Source organism: Juglans regia, chromosome 2, assembly GCF_001411555.2.
Source record: "Juglans regia cultivar Chandler chromosome 2, Walnut 2.0, whole genome shotgun sequence".
Taxonomy (NCBI): Eukaryota; Viridiplantae; Streptophyta; class Magnoliopsida; order Fagales; family Juglandaceae; genus Juglans; species Juglans regia.
In genome coordinates this window covers 7469854-7486248 of record NC_049902.1, presented here as the reverse complement: position 1 = coordinate 7486248, position 16395 = coordinate 7469854, and the positions used below count along the sequence as shown (strand labels likewise).

The 16395-nt window shown below is 34.7% G+C and overlaps 3 protein-coding genes across 9 annotated transcripts in view; 2 read left to right on the top strand and 1 right to left on the bottom strand.

Annotated features, from left to right (window-relative positions):
- Positions 1–2081, bottom strand: part of LOC108979869 (DNA annealing helicase and endonuclease ZRANB3-like) — a 36045-nt gene extending 33964 nt beyond the window's left edge. For 2 of the 3 annotated variants that reach the window (XM_035687567.1, XM_035687568.1), the window contains exons 1-3: positions 1736–2081; positions 715–1074; positions 294–426 (exon numbers count right to left, since the gene is read on the bottom strand). In XM_035687567.1, coding sequence (XP_035543460.1) covers positions 294–426; positions 715–1074; positions 1736–2059 — 817 coding nt within the window. In that variant the 5' untranslated portion in view covers positions 2060–2081. The remainder of the gene's footprint in view (positions 1–293; positions 427–714; positions 1075–1735) is intronic. The other variant, XM_035687569.1, reaches the window with a different exon arrangement.
- Positions 2082–3418: 1337 nt separating this feature from the next.
- LOC109004788 lies at positions 3419–6009 on the top strand. Its single transcript, XM_018983462.2, has 6 exons — positions 3419–3667; positions 3926–3999; positions 4311–4559; positions 4632–4839; positions 5303–5384; positions 5478–6009. The coding sequence occupies exons 1-6, from the start codon at positions 3498–3500 to the stop codon at positions 5676–5678; spliced, it is 984 nt and encodes a 327-aa protein (XP_018839007.2). The 5' UTR covers positions 3419–3497; the 3' UTR covers positions 5679–6009.
- A 4800-nt stretch (positions 6010–10809) lies between these two features.
- LOC109004789 (transcription factor PIF7-like) lies at positions 10810–15976 on the top strand. Of its 5 annotated transcripts, none has more exons than XM_018983464.2 (7): positions 10812–11074; positions 12950–13424; positions 13899–13997; positions 14227–14292; positions 14413–14802; positions 15290–15395; positions 15691–15975. In XM_018983464.2, coding segments are annotated over exons 1-7 (1152 nt in total). In that variant the 5' UTR covers positions 10812–11072; the 3' UTR covers positions 15705–15975. The 5 variants fall into 5 exon arrangements, with proteins under 5 accessions (XP_018839010.1, XP_018839009.1, XP_018839008.1 ...); XM_018983463.2 differs by having other exon boundaries at positions 10814–11074; positions 14413–14841; positions 15691–15973; XM_018983465.2 differs by lacking the exon at positions 14227–14292 and having other exon boundaries at positions 10810–11074; positions 14413–14841; positions 15691–15976.
- The last annotated feature ends 419 nt before the right edge of the window (positions 15977–16395 follow it).

Here is a 16395-nt window from a genome sequence, read left to right as displayed (position 1 = left end):
ACCATTACACTAAGAGAACTACTGTGTGGGACTAGTTTGATTCAATATGGATTAGGAGTCAACACAGGAAGGAAATAAACAAAGATTTTTGCATTCTCTATTCTCAACGGAGTGCCATAAATTTAAGCAATTATAAACCAGACAGACAGAAACACTAGAGTTTGTCACGTGATCACAATATATTCTCTGAGCTCAAAATATAGCACTCCCTGACTTCCATGGACCCTGAACTTCAACTTCCTACCATCCACAAAAAAGAAAAAAAAAAGAAATATATGGTGAGAAAGTATTACCAAGATGGATATCAGCAGGCAAACAAAAGGGTAGCCAACGTTCCAATTCCTCTGCCCATGAATAGCGCAAAACGGCTGGGCAAACAACCAGTATGGAACCTTCATTCATGAAACAGCCTGCAATAGCAATAGCCTGAAAAGAAATCAAGCATATAAAGGAGTTAATCGTATCATGCCATTTTCAAAGAAATCTTCACGAAGTAGGCCTTTCAATCTGAATAAACTGTTAGAATAATAAGATTTCTCCGAATCGCATGTCATTTCTAAATTATTTGAGCATTGGTTTATTTCTAAATTATTCGAACATTGATAAATCATGTTAAAAAGAAATGAGGTGATTCTATCTCCAAAATCCTTCATATTCATGAAAAGTGACATCATAATGACATATAAATAAAGGTAAATTGCCTATTTGATATACCTGCAGTGTCTTCCCAAGGCCCATTTCATCTGCAATAAGGCAACGACCACCCCTACGCAAACCAAATCTCACCCCTTCAAGTTGAAAGGGCAAGAGTGCGTCCACCAATGTCTTTGGTAGCTTCCCAACCAACTCATCAACCTTCTCATCAGACAAGTGTTCTGGCCTGCAAGGTATCCAACGCCCCGCAATAAATGAATGAGATAGCCTCTCAATGACATTGAGCGTCGCCCAAGGTATCTCTTCAACCTCAATGCTTTTCCAGGTCTTTAAACATCTCAAAACAGAATTATAATCCCTCAGCTTATAAACACATGCCTTCCTGCCCCCATGATTTTGTGTGTAGTGTGATGGCATGACCTAAGAGATTCCAGAAAACAGAAACTTAAGAGCACATCACCCCCCACACAGTTAAGGTATGTAAGCTGAGATCACATTCTTTCCCATGTCTTCAGCATTAAATGATTAATTTTGTTTATTGATAAACAAAATTTTATTGAGCATGAAATAGACAAAGGCCCGAGTATATGGGGCATATACAAGAGTGTCGCCTATGCATGCTAGATTAAAATTATATACGATGCAAATAAAATCATCTAACATCAGATAAAGTGCTACTTTCGAGAATCCCAGAAGGCAATTTAAACCATAAGGGTAGAGTGTTATTCATCATAAAAGCAAGAATAATTAGAAAATTGCACAGGTAGAAGTATAACCTAAATAAATGAGATTCAGTGCCGAGGACCAGTGTGAAACTTATCTCAACATTGGTTCAAATTACAGTTAATACTGGTTTCTAAGAAAATTGGGAATTTTTTTTCATTGACCCAAAAAGGATATTACAGTCCCGAAGCATTTGGTTGCGAAGGAAATGAACTGAAAGAAAACAGGAGTTTAATTCTGCATCATATATTCCGGTCAAACAGAAAAAATTGCAAACTATACAACTTACAACTCCATTTCCTTTCTTTCCCACCATTTTCTCACCACTCAAATGAGAAATGTTCACATCAACACTTACATCGGATAAACAATTGCTCAGCCCCCGCAAGCACTCTTCCTCTCCTGGGTATGCTAACCCCGGGACGGCCCCCGGCGCGACGGAGAAAGAGTCGGGCGAACATATCTCAAGCCTGACCCGGAAATTTTCCGGCGAAGGGGTCTTGGAAATCGGAGGTTGTTCGGAAGAGAGCTTTCGGCACTTGTAGAGCTTCCAGGGGTCTTGTGGCAGCCTCTGTTGCTGCTGTTGTTGAAGTTCGGAGGATTCGAGAATAGCCTTGCGCTTTGCTAAGGCAGCGAGGCGATTCGCCTCCGCTCGCTTTCGTTGCTCTTCCGTGACATCCATTGCTTAGGGCTTCTTTCATACACAGAGAGAGAGAGATTTTGAACGAATGAAGAGGCTGGGCGGGATTTCTGCTCGTGGAGCTACGCGCCAATCATTTTGGTCTGGGCTATTGAAGCTTGGCAAAGTTTCGGTGGGTCAGGCCCAATATTGCGAGGTCATTTTGGGCCCGCCCCAATCCTTACGAATTTTCATATAGAGTAATGATATACACCACAATATAATTTTACTTTTATCTCATACAGTAAGATTTGACACATTTATTACTATTGAATGATAAATAATTATTTAATATTAATAAATATAACACATTTTATATAGTAAAATGAAAGTGAGATTACAATGTTGTGTATAGGGTTTAATTTTCTCGAACTACCTCTAATATATATATGTACTTAAATTAAAAGTAATCTCATAAACTGATATGTTTTATGTAATCTATCAAATTTATTTTACAATCCGACGAACCACATAAAACCACATCAGTTTATAAGATTACTTTTATGTAATCTTTTTATGGCTAAAGTATTTATAAAAAAGTATATCAATAACGCTAGTTATCTAATCTCTTTTATCCCTAAAAAGCCCCTTGAATAAAGGTGGAAATAAATAATTCTAGGTAGACCAACTATTCAAAGGTGCAGCCAATTTATAAATAAAAAGGTAAAAAAGTACCCCCATGTTCAAGCAACACAGGATGCTTCAAATTAAACAATGAGCTCTCCAGTTTTCCCACCTTGATAAGCAAAAGGGAGTAGGAGTGAGACTAGGGTTTGGTTTTTTGGTCACATTGAATTTGCTTGCTCAGGTGGGCCATCAGAATCCATCTTTTTGCAAGACAAGGTTTGCAAGATTATACCCAATTCCACTCAGTTGGAATAACTGCATGAAATATTATAGAATCCTTTTCTAGGTTCCATTTACATTAGGTGCAAGCTTCAGCAATACTGAACATATAGAAGAATATGGCTTTGGAATTCAAGCCTTTAGTTCTCTAGTACGGTTATGTGATATTCTCAGCATATCATTTAAAAGTAGCATTTATGTAGGTAATTTTAATGGCATGTCATCGTTTGATTGGATTGGAGTACTATGTCTCCATATTCTCGGAGTACCATAATTTTTCCTACTGATACGAAAGCTTGTCGTATCAGCTAACATAAAAAAGTACAGAAATTTCATAAAAGTAAACTTGCAACGTAGTTTAGTATAAAGCATCAAATATACTTTACACTCTAAAGAAATTTTGTAAGTTTATTTTGTTAGAATTTCTTTGGACAGCAAGCATTTCTCAAAAAAGTATTGTCTTTGTAAGAATAAGAACTCTTGTCCAAAGCCACTTTCAACAAAGAGGGAGCAAGAAAGAGTTTGAAAATGGAAACAACTTGCAATATGATATGCATATGGAGAAAGAAAATTCTTTGCTTCCCTGTGTACTTGAATGCAAAGCATATTTTGCCTTGCTTTTCCCCCTTCTCCTGTTCAAGCATTGACATCAATCCATGTTTCTGGTCTTCTTCACAAACATATACTACTCTCTCCCCCATTGAATAATCGAGGAAATCAGCAACAGAGCTTTTGGACAATGGACATTTTGGTCAAGCAAAAGAGGTACCTCTAACCCAACTAAAAATCTGTAATTTCTTGGAAAGTCTTGATTCAAGTTTTGTTTTATACTTAGAAAACTTATTCAGAACCAACAAATCAATATATTTGTCTTGCAAACGAATACATCATCATACCAGAAAGAAGACATCAAAGTTAGAATTCATTGATAAATACTTGGGATAACTTGGAATCTGTTGCCTACTGATCTCCCATATTTCCAATATTTGTTAAAGAATTATTGACCTCCTTAATTTTTGTTAGAGTGAGATTTTCAAGCCCAGAAATAGAAAAGCAGGAAGAGATACATGGCACTAGAGAAAGATCCTTTGATGAAGGTACTAGTTTTGTTTTGTTTTTTTTTTCTCAGCATCAAAGATTCAAAATACACGTATATCCGCACATTTTGCATAACTTTCCTCCATAATTATGGAGCATAGAGAATTATAAGTAGAAAAACTTCTGCTCTATCTGACACTCTTACAATTTCTGGTCAAGATCCTTTTTTTTTTTTTTTTCTGTCAATTACTTTGGCTAAAGCAGATTTTGGTTTTTCTTTTCTGGGGTCAATCAATGAATCACAGGCAAAAGAAAATGCTAGATGAGTTACAAAAAAAAAAAAAAGCTGATTGACTAGCCGCTTTTCCAGATAACAGGGTGCATGGCTGGTTCAAGAGCCATTTCTCAGGCCATGTGAATGAGGACTATGATTCCAAAGACATTGAGTTTGCAGCTGCTGTTGGAGCAGCTGTTGTTGCCATTCATTCACTTGAAGAAGCTGAATTTGCATCTCAGATGAAGATGAGAGAGGACCTTGAACCCTCAAGAACTAAGCTCACAATTGACCAGCCAAGTTCTAGTAGAGCAACTAGGAGTTTCTCAAGCATGCAGAATGCAGGTAAATTTTACTGTTTTCAATCTTTTTTCCATGATAAATGTTGTCAAAGAATTAACTGGGTATACATAACAGAGAAACTTTTGATAAATAACTCAATGGAGCAGAAGGAGGCACTGGAGAGGGCTTTCCCAACTAGGCTTCCAAGTCATACATCCTCCTTGAGACCTACATCCTCAGCTGATGGATACCAGCCCCAGTCGGAAAGCTCATCACGACAGTATTTTGTGGGAACCAAAGCAGATGCTTGGGAGAGAGCTAAGATGGAAAAGATTAGGAAGCGGTAAATGTTTTATTAGAGAATATAATTCAAATGATTAACAGATTTTTCTAGTATTCCAAAATTTTTAGAACAAGTGGTGATTTAACTAGTGCTTGAGCAGCAATTTTCCAACTTTACTCTACCTCCCAATTAAAATATCAAATTCCTTTCTTAATAGGTGGATCCGCATGCTCTCTGGTCTTGCATGTGAGGGCTAGTCTTCGATAGTATGATTCATATGACTAAATTCACCTTTCCTGTCAGCTTAAGTTTTTGGGCCAAGTGGTGATTTAACATGTTTAAATCATCACTTGTTCTAAAAGCTGAAAATCACCACGGGTGATGGTTGGGTTTCTTGAAACCCAACCAAGCTGAAAATTGCTATCATTTTCAAATCTTAAAACCATAGAGCCTTTGCATGCATAGTCCACAATGTGCTTAAACTTCTGCAGTGATAAATTATGGTTAGTGCAAATTATTTCAGGTATGAGAAAAAGAATTCCAGAATACTTGCTTGGGAGAATGAGAAGAAGATGCAGGCCCAACTTAAGATGGAAAAGAGAAGGGTTTTGCCTCAACTTATGATGTTGGCTTGCTAAATTTTTGAATGGTGACCAAAACAAGATACTGGATTCACTCCCGGACTGTTGAAATTGCAGGGCGAATCGGAGGAGAAAAGGGCTTCAAACCTACATCACTACCAAAGCAAGATAGAAAGGATAAATCAGATAGCAGGAGTAGCAAGAGGAGAGATGGAAGAGAAAAGGAGAAATGAAGAGAATGGGGTGAGAGAAAAGGCAGAGAAGATCAGGTTAACAGGCAGGGTTCCTATCAGATGTCTCTGCTTCTATTGTCACTAGAAATGCAATGCAGTTGGACTCAAAGAGCTTTCACACTGGTGGCACCAAAGCATGCAGCTTATGAAATCTTGAAACTCCATACTTGATACAGGAATTTTTAACTGTAAACTGTCAGGCTAAATGGAATCATATATTACTGTTATCCATGTGCGTTTCTGCTCATGGCAGGCAGGAAACTGTATGACATGTTTATAAAATCACTCAAAGCCTTCATTGATATTATTGTATAGGCATACCACTATCAAGATTACACAGTGGGGGTGATGCAATTTTTCTTACAGATACCTTCTTTTCTCTAAAGAGTATGGTATCCCGTAATTTTATTAGAAAATTCTAGCCTGCGGTGACGAAAAATTATGGTTACTACTAACACCTTGGGGATAAAACCAAAAATCCAACCCAATGTGTGAAAGATCTACATGTAGGATTCTTGATGGCAATCATATTCCTAGTGCAAGCTGTACGAAATTTATAAATCAAATATAACTTGGATTGTGAGTTTCACATTGGTTGGATGGTTTTTCAATTGCATGTGTAAAATCACCTATTGATGTATTATGAGAGAACCAAGCATGAGTAAGCTCAGAAAGCTCCAATGATAGTTTTCCATAGTCATTTGGGTATTTTTTTTATAAGTGATAAAACTTTATTGATAAGCGCAAAAGACAACTGAAGCACACAATGAATATACGAGAGAGACATCTATCTGGAAGATGAGAAAGATACCAAAAACTCGTGCAAATTGAATCCATTAAAATTTATGGATACAGTGCAAAGTGAAAGAGTGTTAATAACGAATTTCTTGAGATCTTCCATCGTTCATTCATGATCCAGGAAAATTCTATTATTTCTCTCATTTTGGTATATATATAGCAGTAATATAATTGATATTTTCTATGGGAAAATTGTGAAGGCCTATGATTGCCAACATCCATCATGTAGAATGCTATTTAGGAGATAGAAACTGGGCTTCAAACTTCCAAAAAAAAAAAAAAATCTTCCAGAGGACCATTACATCACAATCCCACCCTATCCTTGGAGCCACACTACTGAGCTAGTAGGGGTTTGGAATTTTGTTCTTCATCTTAATTACTAATAAGATGTTGATTGAAATGGATAACTGTGTGAACTAGAGGAAAAATAAGCACTAAAGCAGGCTAGAGCATATCTTTATCAGGATTTGTTAAAAAGGACACGCTACTTCATAAATTCCTCACAAGGGAATTCTAGATTAATTAACTGGGCCAGATTGCTGCAACCAGATACCCCCCAACAGTTTTGGCCACCCTTGCAAATGCCAACTTCTCCAGCCACTATCCAGTTTAGATATTACCCTATCCTCTCCTCTCCTCTAGCTGTGTTATGATGTCTCCCTCATGCCTATCCATATTCATCCATACAGAAAAAAGGATAGATAAAGCAGCAACTTCTAATAACTGTCGGACCATGAGTTAGTAATCTACTTAAAGTCATTGGGTATCAGGAAAGACGTACTCAAGTGACTCGAATTTATGATCTCTGGCCTTAATATTACTTTTCTGATCATAAGCTGCAAATCTACCTAAAATCAATTGGTGTTAGGGAAGACACACTCAACATATTTATATCATTCAACATCGCACCCTTTAGACTTGGATTTAGATCGGTTGCATTGAGTGGTATTGTGGATACACCCCAACAATAACTAAACCAGTCGGCATGCTTCTTTTTTCAGTAAGAACATAATTAATGATAGAAAGCATTATATCGAGCTTAGTCTCACAAGATAAGATTGAATTTTGTTCCATATTTGGAGACTAAACTAATAAAAATTCAAAGTAGCAAGACAACTGTCCAAAGCTTCCAAGAATGGTGGCTCTTCTGAATTAACAGACAGGAATAGAACCAGACAGTACTCTTAGTTTCCCAGCATCAAGGTAGAAACTAATTTTGTTTTTGAATTATCTTAACTAAAATTAAAAACTGATTAAAATAAAGAACTTGTCAAAATAGCAACTCAATTAGATTTTCTGAAACTACCACATATATATATATATATATATATATATGTTTATGTATGTAATATCATGAGTACCACAAAAGTCAATGTTAACCCAATGTTGAAGGGAGCCCACATGAGCCAATAAGTAATTGAGGTGCCCACCCAACTCAGCATCATCAGACCAGTTTCAAACCCCAGCTGCATGCCATATTAGACACCTATATCTTGGTGTTGGAGCCACTACAATTTTTTAAAAAAATTTAAAAGAGTAAGAGTTTTTTATGATAGTTGATGTGGAAGAGTTTTACATCGATACTGTGTTAGATATATTAATAAACAAACTTGTAAATAGATTGTTTTACGAAAGTGTGAGTCTGATTGCATTAAAACATGCAGTCAAATCCACATAGACATTTTAGCAGATACCAATCATGCATGGAGTCTGGACAACAGAAAAAGATAAGAAAAGTGAAATTTTTATTTTTTGCTTTTCTCAATCCACACTTTAAAGAAAAACAAGCACTTTTGACTGACAAGTCTTGAACATGATCACCAGCCATTCCCAAGCAGGCCTCTTAAGTTGTCAGAGGGCATCAGCCATTCATTTATCCAACAAGTATTGTGGCATTGTGTCTTTAAAGGCCAGCATGAATGAAAGTTGAAAACCCAATTGTCCTTGGTTTCTGTTTACTTTCAACGACAGAATCTCTAGCAAGTGTACCATTGTATCCTGAAAATTTATCTTATATAAGCTAAGATTTCCTTAATGGAGAGTTTGGATGTGCATGGATTTTTTGGGGGGAAATTGGGATTTGAGTCTTTAAAATCCAAATTCCTAATTCGGATCATATTTAAAACTTGGATTTTAATTTGAACTTAAATAAACTTTTAAACTTTACAAAATCTTGGATTTGAAACCTAAATTCAAATGAATAATTACATTTGAAAACCTTTACACTCCATACCATCCACGTGGTATAATTTAATTTAAAAGATAAATTTTAAAATTGAATCTTATAAATCAAATCATACCATGTAGATAATTATATGCAGTGTAAAGACCTTCAAATAACATTACTCAATTCAAATTCTTCTATCCAAATGCAACCTTAACTCGTCTTTAGTATTTTTTAGCTTGAATGATCAAACAAAAATCTTGCAGCAAGACAACCCATGTGTGTGTGTATATATATATACAAAAATTTTTCTTATCAATCACTATTCACCACCCCACATCTTATAAAAATGTTATAGGTGTGAGGTGTAAAAGTGAATAATGATTGATGCATAGCATTCCTATATATATATATATAGAACTGGAAATTAATTCAATGAATTCAATCTTTTATAAAAAGTAGGGTTGTAATGATAATCATTCACTTGGGGGGCATAGCCAGGGGACCAGACTAGCAGGAAAGATAGAGGAAGGAGGAGTGCCATATAATATCCATGGTCTCTCAAAAAATCTAAAAAATAAAAAATAAAACCTATTTAATATATGGTCCCAGATAAAGAAGCAAAAAAATCATAAACCTATTTAATAATTTTTTCTCAGCAATCATAATCTCTATAATAAAAATAATTTTTGTGAGTTTTATTTAATTTGAAAAATTATATGCATCAGCTACTATTTACATTCACATTTCAAATTTATAATTTTTTTTCATAAAATATGTGAACATTTTTCATAGGGTATGTGATATTTTTTATAAGGTGTGAAGTGTGAAATAATTAATAGTAATCGATGAGAATAATTTTTCTTTTTATATAATATCTTCATGACCATTATCAATCTATTTCTAACTTCAAAGGCTTAACCCAAGTTGAAACCAAGCTGTGAGAGTTGCTACAGAAGAAGAGAAGGAAAAACAAAAAACAAAAAAAACCCCAAAACGACATAAACATGGAAATGATTCTATCTGAAGGAATTAGGTGACAAGAATTGATTGGGAGGTGACACGTATGTACATGGGGACATAGAGGACCATGTACAGCTCTATGGCCACATGGCAAGAGCTGAGTGTTAATACGTGTGCACTGCTGATGCAGGAATTCCATTCTCTAATGTCTGGCTCACATCTGATCTGGACGTAACATTTAAATGATTGGAGACTTTATATCTTCCAATTAGGATATTATAGTCATTTTCCTATTTCTTATCTGGACTATCTAGAACCATCTATATATTATGATTTATCCGAGGAGTGATACAATCATACAACTTGTCTATTCTTCGGAAAAAAATATTTCAATTTTTTAAAGTTAAATTCATAAATTAATGTGATTTTATATGATATAATATTATACTTATTTTATAATAAAGATAATTTTATAATTTAAAATATATACCGTATCATATCACGTCAATTTATAAAATTATTTTTATGATTATATATGCAACACTTATCTTCTTTAAATATTAGTTTCACAAAGAGACCTTATAAAATAAAATGAGTCACAAGTTGACGTGAATTGATATTGTAAATTTAAACTTTGTGCGAGCGAGATCTCTTCCTGAATCAAACATTTCTCTATACAAAAACTTAATTAGAAATTAAGAAGCCAATTGGTAGCTCTCTTCCTGATCATACGTATAATATACCCATGACGTATATATATGTTAATTGTTATGCATGCATCAGAGCATTATTTAAAGACATAAATAACCCTGGCATAAGTGCATATATGGCCGGGGATGAAGATGGATCAGAGGTCGACATTATAAGAAAATTATTGTTTATTTGTGATCAATTATTTTTTGTAAAAATGATTATTTCTTATTAAAATGTGTCTGTTTTCATTGTATATAATAATTATCGTCTCAAATAATCTGTCACAATTGTTCATTTTTCTTATAATGAGAAAGCCAGGCAAGGTCAAAAAAAGCATAGATATCGGCCGATTCCCCCGTGATCATATACATTTCTATGTGTATATAAATATATATATATATATATATATATATATATATATATATATTAAGTAGACACCACATGATGTGTTGTGTTAGATCTCTATCAAACCAGCTTGACATTACAATCGAAAAGAAAGGGACCCAACAAAGTCCTCGATCCTCTTCCTAATTAATTATAAGAGATAGCGTATAGGCCAAAATCCGTCGATCCGAAGCTCCTGTTCATTCTGATAGAGATTCATCATGGGTTATTATGATAAGTAGTACTCAGCTGTGTGGAGTACTATATATCTTACATATATATATATATATATATATATATATATATATATATATGACTGGATGATCAATCTAAGGCACCAAAGACAAGAACAAGTCCAAGCTAGAGACGAGAGAAACACATCTTCGATCGATCTCACGTGCAGTACAACCGGCCATAATCGAAATACTAGTACTACTACTGCTGCTGCTGCTGCTTCTCTTCTGGTGCACATGATATATGTATAATCTCTGCCTAGATCTATCTTATCATGCATATATATATATATATATATATACTTCTAATTCCTTTGAACTTGTAATTCTTTCTTTCTAGTTGTGTTTGTTTTCATTATTCTTTCTGCTTATGGCATATTGAGAGAGGTTTTCATCAACTGAGAATTGGGAACCTTATAAGGAGTGTTGCATGTCTTGTACTACTTTCAAAAGAAGAAAAAACAGTAGAATAATATAGAGGGCAGCATGCAGCATATATAAGAGACCCACATTTTTTAAACTTGTCGATGATCTTCAGTTTCTTCTGGTTATTTGCATACAAGATAGCTAATTCTTTGATTCTTTTCCAATGTAAAACAACATATCTAGCCTTAGTACTGTAGTATATATAGTCTCATGTCTTCTTTTTTGGTCGAGGAGGCGTATCAGTATCATATTTTCCTTCTCATCATGTTTCTTTCTCGTATGTTTCATTCTTCATTTTAGAATCGGTTGTTCCATTACTCCGGCCTCTCTCTCTCTCTCTCTCTCCCTCCGTGGCTGCACAATTATTGGCTGTCCCTCATTTTGACCATTTCTGTATTTATTTATTTTTTAATTTTTTTTCTTTTACTTATTGATTAAAAAAATGACTATTAGTATATTAATATATATTTTTTTAATTTCTTAAAAATATTTAAATAGGTTAAAAAAATGTAAAAAAGAAAAAAAAAGTGGGAGTTCATGTACTAGGTGAGCATTTTTTATATTCAATTCATCATTCCTCCATAAATTTTGTTTTGTTTTTGCTTTTTGGAAGTCACGTTGAGTAATGCGTTTTGGACTTTGTTGTAACTCTATATGCCATATATGTAGTTCTGAAGCTCGATCGAGCTGATAGCTACCCTTAAGAAACCAAAATTAATTTTTATAGAATTTCCTTTATAATAAATAAAACCTCGAACAAATAACTGTTCATGTTTTTTCTTTGTTTTTTGGTTTTTTTTAAAAAAAAAAAATCCTAAGGTCATATGTTGCTTTGACTACGGAACCATGCTAGTCTGTTGGAGCGAATTAGACATTGATCGGCCGATCGAGGCCGGCAGCATGCCCCCTCTTCGCCTGACTGATCTAGCTCCTTCCTCAATCTGATCTTTGAGCATCGAAACCAGCTAATTTCTGACTCAACCTCACCCGATTGCCCAATATCAGCACTGATCTTCAACAAAATCTATTACTTTAAATTGTTCTACCACAAAAGATTTTGCCATAAAAGAAGTAAACAACTACATATAATATAAATATATATATATATATATATATATACCTTACCAATAATCACGAGATTGCAAATAAATCTCGAGTAAAGAATGCTTTTGCTAGGGTTAAATCTCGCCGGAAATGGTGATAATTATTTACTACAAATTATAATCGCTGCAAATAATCATATATATAATTTTACATGAGTTTATCTCTTTAATTTGATCGCTTATATATTTTATTTTATTTTTTTATATATATTTTTTTAATAGTTAGGAAAGTGACTATAAACATGCTTAAAAAATGTTTGAAATTAAAAAAAAAGTTGTATAATTTTTGCAGTAGTAGGGGCACACCAAAGTGCATGGGCAAACTTGGGTGCCATATAGCACTATCCTATAGATCTGGCCACCGTCGATCGATCGATGGTGTAAAGGCAATCTTCTTGCCTTAATAAAAGATTTTGTTAATTATAAAGGTGCATATATGGCAGTTGAAAAAGTTTGAGAGTTGATCTTTCTTTGATCTTGTCCTTGACAAGGTATTCTCAGAAATCAAAATATTTTATGGTTTGTTTTAATTTCATCTTAGAATTTCTCTAATTCATGGCTATATATATATATATATATATTTGAAATGCAGGGCTAATAATTATCAAGTTGCAGAGCTAACATGGGAAAATGGCCAACTAGCCATGCATGGGCTTGGTGGGCTCCTCTCCAGTACCTCTCCTGCAAAACCCAGGTGGGGTAAAGCCGACGGCGATACACTAGAATCAATAGTCCAGCAGGCCACATGCAACAAACAAGACTATAGTACTCCTGATCCACCCAAGACATCCTCCATTAATGGTGTTGCTTCCTCCGGCAAGAAATCGGTGGCCTTGACGAGGAAAAGAACACAATCCGATTCAGAACAATGGGATGGCAGTACTCATGTATATGAAGATCATCACATTGTGGATCGTAGTGCATGTGCTAGTGCTAGTGATGTCAGTGCCACCTTTTGCAGGAACTCTGACGCAACTATGATGACATGGGCTTCCCTTGAATCTACTCGGAGCTTGAAGACCAAAACTACTACTGATGAAGACTATTCGTCTTCTCACGGTGGCTCGGTATAAATTCATATATAATAGTGTTTTGGTTTATTAATAGCTAAGAACCTTTGATTGGTAGATAGTAGAAGTATTAATGTCTTGTTTTCAAGCTTCAAGTAGAAAAACGTCACTACATGATTAATGCCATGGATGAAAAGCATTTCAATTCAGACGGTACCAGTATATATGTAGGTCTATAAAAAGAATAAACTAAAAACTGACGTGTCTTGATGATATATATAATAACCAGAACGTCATAGTCTAACATATATGTATGCAAATAAATGTTATTGTTGCAAATAATCTATCACAAATACTTGTTTTTCTTGTAGTGATGCCTTGCTATTGAACTCTAGTTTATAGAGTAATTTTTTCGTGAGTCAAACATTTCCCTTTATATCTATTAATAATTTTAGTTCGAACACTAGCAATTAATTTCTTGAAGTACTGATCATATTGGATGGAGTAAAGTTTAGGTTTACTTTTGTATAGGGAAACCGAGATGAAGAGCGTGAGACGAATAACAAAACAGAACGCTCCCACTCAACAAAGAGAAGTAGAGCTGCTGTCGTGCATAATCAGTCTGAAAGGGTGACAATTTTAAACTCTTCCTCCTAGATCTAGTGATATTGTTAATTAATTATCATGATCATCATGATTAATTGCTTTCAAGAACATGTAAAAGCTAGCTAGCTAGGCAATAATTAATCTTATAATTAACAGGGTTAGCAAAACCACATGCATATATGAAATGATATTCATTTGTATTGCAAGCAAATTATAGCTAATGACTGAAATATGATTGGTATTGTTGCTGTAGAGACGAAGAGATAGGATTAATGAGAAAATGAAAGCCCTACAGAGGTTGGTTCCAAATGCCAGTAAGGTTAGAGTACCATAAATCTTGAAGCTGCTACATACATGCATGCCTTTTTCTGCATAAATAGTACGTATTGATCTGATAAGGTATAGGTTTGAATTAATTTGGGCATCAAAATTAATGCAGACTGATAAGGCTTCAATGCTTGATGAGGTGATTGAGTATATGAAACAACTTCAAGCACAAATTCAAATGATGAGTACTGTAAGAAATAATATGCCTCAAATGATGATGCCTTTGGGAATGCAGCAACACCTGCAAATGTCTCTCCTAGCACGTATGGGCATGGGCGTTGGGCTAGGGATGGGTATGGGGATGCTTGACCTCAGTACTGTTGCACGAAATTCACCTCAAACTGGTCAGCTTCCACCATCGCTCATCCATCCAGCTGCTTCAGTCGCTGCCACAGCTCCAACATTTGTTTCCCCTCCATTTGTGGTGCCATCTTTGATTCCAACACATGCTCTAGCTCAGGCGGCAAAGCCCAACCCACCTGGCAACATGAATACTACTCCTGTATCTTTCCCACATCCATATTGCACATTTTATGCACAAGTACGTTGAATATATAGTTTATAACTGATCAATTTGCTTGACTGAATTGCATGGAGGTGGTTCAATATAGCTAGAGAGATGCATGGACATATATAGTATTAATTCGATGCTCATGTAGGGTCCATTATATGCAGTATATATATGAATTTGGTGATCAGAAATTAATTGGCGAGGATCTAATTTATTCATAACTGATCACACATTACTTTAAAATTGTGATAAAATCTTGGCTCGGAGATCAGGGCAGGCTGCATCATGATCCCGATGATCATGACAAGAACATTCCGTTATACCTCTTTGCAATGCCGTTATCTCTACTAATCCTACTTGAGATTCTAAAGTCCCATGCACTTATGTTTGTTGTTTAATTTCCACACATGATCATGAGTACGCGCGTATATATGCATGCATGATTGTATTAATTAATCAGGAAAATATTTTGATGCAGCCAGTGAATATGGACCTTTACAACAAGATGTCAGCCCTCTACCACCAACAAGTCAGTCATACCACACAGGCAATGAGCAACCCATTACAATCACACCAAGTTCAAGGTGATCATTGACATGAGGAGAACAAGCGCACACATAAATATATTAGCAGTGCAAATTAAGGAAAAGAAAAATGTTTGGTCTAGACTGAGATTTACAAAAGTAAATTTATAAACTGATATAATTAAATTTGATGTGGCATATAATATGCTAGATAAAAGTAAATTTAACATATCATATCAAATTACATTATTGAGTAAGTTTGTTTTTGTAAGATCTGGATGATCTGCATGTGCAAGTCTACTAGCACTTCTCTTTTTAAAAACTTTTTGTGACAGTACTAGTCTTTTATGTACAGCTTTTTGTGTGTAGAAAAACAGCAATAGTATTTACGGTGAAAGCACAAACATGCATATTGCCTAGTATATGTAGTGGCTGACAGTATCGATCGACGCTGGTTATAAAACCATACCATTGGAAGGGTTAAACTCAGGCTATCCATACGATGATAAAGAATCTATATTAATTACCAGTATTGGATTATGTATAGTACTATTGGATTCTTTCACACTAAAGCAGCTGCCACAAAGTGCTTGGATGAATTTTGGTATGCAATGATCTATTTTGCTTGTAATGTTTATTTATAGGATCATGTTAAAGCTTTTATTAATGCTCATGTTTTATAATATATTGCAACGTGTAATTATTTATAAATTACATAAATATTATATCGTTATTTAATTAACCTAAAACATTATGTCCTTATTAATAAAAAAAATAATTCTTAACAAAAAATACATTAATGCATGTTGAGTACGAATTAACGACATTTATGATTTTACGTACAGTATATACTCTTTAATACCGAAGTACTAATTAAGCTGATCACTACAAGAAAATTATTTATTTGTAGCCGTTTCAATAATGTGGGAAATTAATTTGCGAATAAGTACTTCAAATCTTGGCACTCAAGTTCAAAGGTCATTGGCCGGCCCGAACTTAACAACATTAATTTTTGTCTTTTAATGTTGGTCACTGGGCAACGGGCATAGTTCATATATCC